At 44.0% G+C, this 6260-nt stretch overlaps 1 protein-coding gene across 1 annotated transcript; it reads right to left on the reverse strand.

The window, feature by feature from the left end:
- Window positions 1–1120: 1120 nt before the first annotated feature.
- On the reverse strand, window positions 1121–4991 carry gsc (goosecoid). The gene is made up of 3 exons (XM_056425864.1): window positions 4530–4991; window positions 3098–3357; window positions 1121–1721 (listed from the first exon to the last, which is right to left on the reverse strand). Exons 1-3 carry the CDS (start codon window positions 4843–4845, stop codon window positions 1548–1550), a joined length of 750 nt encoding a protein of 249 aa, XP_056281839.1. The 5' UTR covers window positions 4846–4991; the 3' UTR covers window positions 1121–1547.
- Between the last annotated feature and the right edge of the window lie 1269 nt (window positions 4992–6260).

The following is a 6260-nucleotide window of genomic DNA, read 5'->3' on the forward strand; positions in this document are numbered from 1 at the left end:
ACACACAGACACACACACACACATACACACACATACAACGGTGGATTTAGGTGTACCTAATAATTAGATCACTATAATAACTGCCAGTTCCAGAAGCAGCTGCTGTGTTCCTCAATGTAAGAGTTTACAACATTCTCAAATTAAGAAAAGCAGGAATAATAAGTCGTGAACATCACGTGATGAACCGGTTTCTATTATTTCATATTTATTTTCACGTAATTCTGCTTTACAGGATTATGTGTCGATGTTTCCATCATTATTATTTTATTAAATAAAGAACCAACTCGTTTCGTTGTTGTTGTTGTTGTTGTTGTTGTTGTTGGAGTAACCGTGTTGTGAACGTGATTACGCGCGTGAGTCTCACTTTTTCTCTCAGCTTTTTTTCTTCCTCTCGTTTCTTCTTCCTCCGTATCTGTGCACGCGGATCGGTCACGCGCCTCCCACACACACACACACACACACACACACACACATACCCACACCCTCTGATGTACCGGTGCCGTGTATCAGCTGTGACCAGCGGCGTGAGGTAGTCACGGGTCCCGGTCAGAGGTCACGCTACCATGCACACGCGCACGCACGCGCACACACATGTTGCGGGTAAAATATCTTCCACATATTTCACAGGGTCAAACGGAGGCTTCCCATTGGGCCGCATCGACACACACATTACCCAGAAATAATTGCAATAAAGTAAAGCAGAGATTAAGACATGTATTCGCCAATATTTCCAATATTTTACAGTCATATGTACAATAATATAAATATTGTGTTAATTATGAAATAATTTCTGATTCTAATTTTCCCCCAAAAAACTCTTGATAAGTTGGTTTGTTAATTTAAGGCAAAAATAATGCCAACTTTAAATATTATTATTATTAATATTATACCCGGTGTCGTCCTTTGAATATCATTTAAATATTATTATTATTAATAATATTATACCCGGTGTCGTCCTTTGAATATCATTTAAATATTATTATTATAATTATTACAATTATTATTATTATTATTATGTGTCTCTTGTTCAATAATTCGGGACATGTTTTGTCCAATCTGTCCTATTAAAAGGCTTGAATACCCGGATGAACAAACACACGCACACACACACGTGTTGCTATGTGTCATCTATATTTTAATGAATAGTCCTTTTACGTACAGGCGTGCTTATTTATTTTGTCAAAATAAAAAAAACAACAACACAGATGTCGGCACAAACAGCTCATGATGCTGCGTTCAGGCTCCACGTGCCGAGCGCGATGAATAGGGTTACACCGGGGAGGAGGAGGGGGGGGGGGTGTACAACACGTAATATCCACACACACGTATTCACACCCACACACAGTATATATAACAGCACTTCACATCCCGGTGCATGCAGCCAGTCCTCCCCAAAGCACTTAAATTAAATATAAATAGCGGAGTCAATGATACAAAATGTAGATTATGTACAATGTGCAACATGGCAACACGTTTCATCACCACACCACCAGCACGCCGCTCCCGACATATGTACACGCGCCCGCGCACACGCGCCCGCGGCACGATCAGCTGTCCGAGTCCACCTCGCTCTTCGCGCCCTCCTCCTCCTCCTCTTCCTCCTCCTCGCGCTTCTCCGCGCACACTTTGGCCGTTTTGTTCCATTTCTGAGAGTTCTCCGACTCCTCGGAGGAGGAGCGCTTCTGCCGCCGCCACTTGGCGCGCCGGTTCTTGAACCACACCTAGCGGTGGAGACAGGAAGCACACTTTAACACCCGCGTTATGGTCTTCACGAGCCTCCACTTCATATAAGAGAAGCACACTTTACTATCTAAGTTATGGTCTTTATGAGCCTCCACTTCATATAAGAGAAGCACACTTTAACACCCGCGTTATGGTCTTCACGAGCCTCCACTTCATATAAGAGAAGCACACTTTACTATCTAAGTTATGGTCTTTATGAGCCTCCACTTCATATAAGAGAAGCACACTTTAACACCCGCGTTATGGTCTTCGCGAGCCTCCACTTCATAGACAGGAAGCACACTTTAATATCTAAGTTATGATCTTTATGAACCGCCACTTCATAGACAAGAAGAACACTTTAATAACTAAGTTATGGTCTTAATGAACCTCCACTTCATAGACAAGAAGAACACTTTAATAACTAAGTTATGGTCTTAATGAACCTCCACTTCATAGACAAGAAGAACACTGTAATAACTAAGTTATGGTCTTCGCGAGCCTCCACTTCATAGACAGGAAGCACACTTTAATATCTAAGTTATGGTCTTTATGAACCTCCACTTCATAGACAGGAAGAACACTTTAATATCTAAGTTATGGTCTTTATGAACCTCCACTTCATAGACAGGAAGAACACTTTAATATCTAAGTTATGGTCTTTATGAACCTCCACTTCATAGACAAGAAGAACACTGTAATAACTAAGTTATGGTCTCATGCGTCAGGTTTTACAGAAAAACAATTGTCTTTATTTCATGTTTATTGTGGAACTTTTATTGTATATATGTTATCTGGATTGTGTCACTTTGAATTACTGGCTGGAAGCCACCCCGTATTTATTGTGAGTTATTGTCTTAATTAAAAAATACATGTATAGATATATATATATATATATTTACCTACTTCTCAATACAAAAAACATATTAACTTGATAATGTCACCTACGAATAGAGTGACGTTGTGTTCAAATTAAAATAAACTTAGAGCTGGACCTCTTCGGTTGAATAATTAAACATAATGCTCAGTAATATTAGCAGTAGTAGTATTAGTATTATTAGTATTATTTAATTAATGTCTCGCCTGGTAATCTATAAAAAAGGCTCTTTTTTAATATATATGTTGAACCAAAGAAAATATTACAAAATATGATTTGAAGCCTCAAGACGTCACCTCCTTTTCATTTGAATGTTTCTGATGAACTTCATTAGCCGATGAATTGAGGAGAGAAGTGAGACTAAACATGTCGTAATTAGAATGGATAACGGACACCAAGAAGACATATGAATAAGTATAATAATATTATTAATAATAACTGTGTTCCTGAATGAACTGAGTCTCTGAATGACTCCTAAAGAGCAGGAGCGCCTCTGACCTCCACCTTCTCCTCCCGGAGGTGGACCTTGCGGGCCAGCTGCTCGCGGGTGCCGACATCCGGGTACTTGGTCTCCTGGAAGAGGCCCTCCAGGGCCTCGAGCTGCTCGTCCGTGAAGATGGTGCGGTGGCGCCGCTTCCGGCGGCAGTGCAGCTGGTTGAGGAGCTGCAGCTCGGTGCGCGACAGGCTGCCCATGTTCATGTAGGACATCAACTGGTGCGGCACCGGGGACAGCAGCACCGAGCCCGGGCTGTCGTAGCCTGCGCGGCGGGGAGAGGAGCACGGGAGAAACGTCACCGGACTGCCGCAGCGCGCGCTCACACGCACGGTGGGCGCGCGCACAGCCGAGGCCGCATTACTTAGGCGCGGTCTCTTCTCGTGCACGTGTGCTTTCACAGTGACAGTCTGCTCCCGGTCCACCGGGCAGACCGGCGGTCACCGGCGGTCCTGTGTGCCGGTTGACGCGTCAAGCGCCGCGATGGAGACGGCGCAAGGCCGCGAACCCGCCGCGCGTGCACCGGGTCCCCAAACAACCAGATAACGTCACCACGCATTTAATATCACCTGGAGTCCGACGCGTGATGAGTTAATGCAACTCAATAATACATGTTTATGGTTTTTACAATTAAACTGTCACAGAAACACATTACTACAGGTTACAAATACTAATATAGTATATATATACATTTACATATATACATATATATACATTTAGATGTGCATATATATGTAAATATATATATATACAAATATGTGCATATATATATATGTATATATATGTATATATATGTATATATATATACATATATGCGCATATATATATACATATATGTGCATATATATATATATATCAGGAACGAGAATAAAAAGAGTTATTTGGTCGCAACATCTCTCATTTATATTATATGTATATACATGTATACAAATCTACATATGTGTATTTATATATATATATATAAATGTGTATATATATACGTATACAAATATATATTTCTTATATACATATATATATGTATATGTATAAATATACATATAGATATGTATATATTTTTAAATGAGCTCTGTTTATTCTCGTTTTTGATATATATATATATATAACACATAATATATATACACATACATATATGAGTGTATAAATGAGACTCTTTGTATTGTCGTTATTGATGTATATCTATATATCTATAGATATATAGATATATAGTGAGAGAAAGATATAGATCAACTCTTAAATATTCTCGAAATTGATCTATATCTATTTATATATATATATCGATAAATATATAGAGAGAGAGCAACTCTTTGTATTCTCGTAAGTGATATACACATATCTACGTATATAAATGAGAGTATTTGTATTCTCGCAATTGATATATATATGAAATTGAAGTGAAGTGAGAAGCTCCAGGAAAACTAGGAACACTCGGTGTCCTACCTGCGGGGATGCAGGGGCACTGCTGCGGGCCGAGGCCGGCCACCGAGCCGCAGCACGGCGGCGCCCCTCCGGTGCCCTGCACGTGCAGCTGTCCGTAGTAGTAGCCGTTATATCCGATCCGGGTCCTGTTCACCGACTGGACGCCGGGGGGAGAAGGCCCGCATGCGGCCGAGTACAGTCCGTTGTAGTCGGTGTAGATAGAGTCCGAGAGGCCGGCGGACAGCACCACCGGGCCGCTCCGGTGCAGCAGCAGCGGCTCCTTGCACGTCGGCCGGCCGGACAGGATGCTGTCGATGCTGAACATCCCGGCGGGCATCACCCCGGAGAGCGGCGGCAGGAGACGGGGCTTCGGGTAGGAGGCTCGAGTTGGGGGAAACCTTCCGGACTGACGGCGCTCCGGCGGCTCTAGGACTGCGCCATGGCGGCTCTGGACGCACTGCTCTTCTTCCCTGCGCGCGCGCGGCTCCGCGAGCTCTCGTCTGGAGGATGCGGACTTCTGGTTTGAAGGAGACCTGTTGAGCGCACCGCTGCTTTTATACGGCCGTGACGTCACGGCGGAGCGGCTGCTCTGGGGTCAGATGCCGCGCGGCGTGAGCGGCCGCGCAGCATCTGTGTATTGAGAATTAATTCAATTAAGATAATCTGCTCTGTTTGCAGACTTTTGGAAGAACTCCGTTGCTGGGTCACACAGTAATCCGATTATTCCCTTGTCAGCGAAGGCATCATCTACGGAGACATTTGCATTGGTGATTACAGTCAGGAGATGCATTCAGGGTCAAATCCAAAACACCTCCGGTAATCAGGACATAATCTTTTAATTAAAATGGACACAAAGAGTTTCAGGAGGTTTTTTAATTGTTGATAATAAATCTATAAGAGGAACACACTCGTATTGCTCCACATTATATTATTATCTCACGGGGAACAAGAGCACGCGCGCAGCTTTGCGCCGGTCAAGTATTTTGTTATTATTTTCTAGTTCTAATTGACAAATTCAACCAATTTAAAAACTCCATTGCATTCTTTACTTATTTTATTCTAATGCAACACGTTGTGGAGAGGAGGTAATTCATACGTGGGCTCGAGTCTTATTGTAATCATTATTATGAAATGAATGCAATTTTCGTATAAACCCTCCCAAGGCACACACGATTACTAAAGTCATACAATAAGACATTAACCTGTCGGTGCACGCGCGCGTAACGGCGCGGAACAACTGTAATCAAGCATTGTATATTTGTTTGTGAGTAACTAAAATAACCAACAGCACGAAGCCGCTGCGCGTTATTTCTCATCTCATTACCGGCCTCCGCCCGCTGCTCCGCGGGGAGCCGATCAGCGCGTTTCCCTCCTGCAGCAGCGGCTCTCTCTCTGCGGGTCGACCAACGCGGACATCCACCCCCCCCCTCCCCCACTCCTCCCTCCCTCCCCCCCGGCGGGATAAGATAACGGCCCATTATCGCCTCTATTCAGCCGGCTAACAGAGTACTTATTGCGTATTTACACCGCTAATCAACATGTGTGCTGAGTGCTGGTGTGTGTGTGTGTGTGTGTGTGTGTGTGTGTGTGTGTGTGTGTGTGTGTGTGTGTGTGTGTGTGTGTGTGTGGCTGTGGAGGAACGTTGATTCCCGGTTCAGACGCGTAATGGGCCCCGCGGCGCGCCGGGCCCGGTGTGCGGCCGTGCCGGCGGGCCGCGCGCCTTGGTTCGGGCCGCTGGCTGCTCCGTGTCCT

The sequence above is a fragment of the Pseudoliparis swirei genome, chromosome 11, assembly GCF_029220125.1.
Source record: "Pseudoliparis swirei isolate HS2019 ecotype Mariana Trench chromosome 11, NWPU_hadal_v1, whole genome shotgun sequence".
NCBI classification, from domain to species: Eukaryota; Metazoa; Chordata; class Actinopteri; order Perciformes; family Liparidae; genus Pseudoliparis; species Pseudoliparis swirei.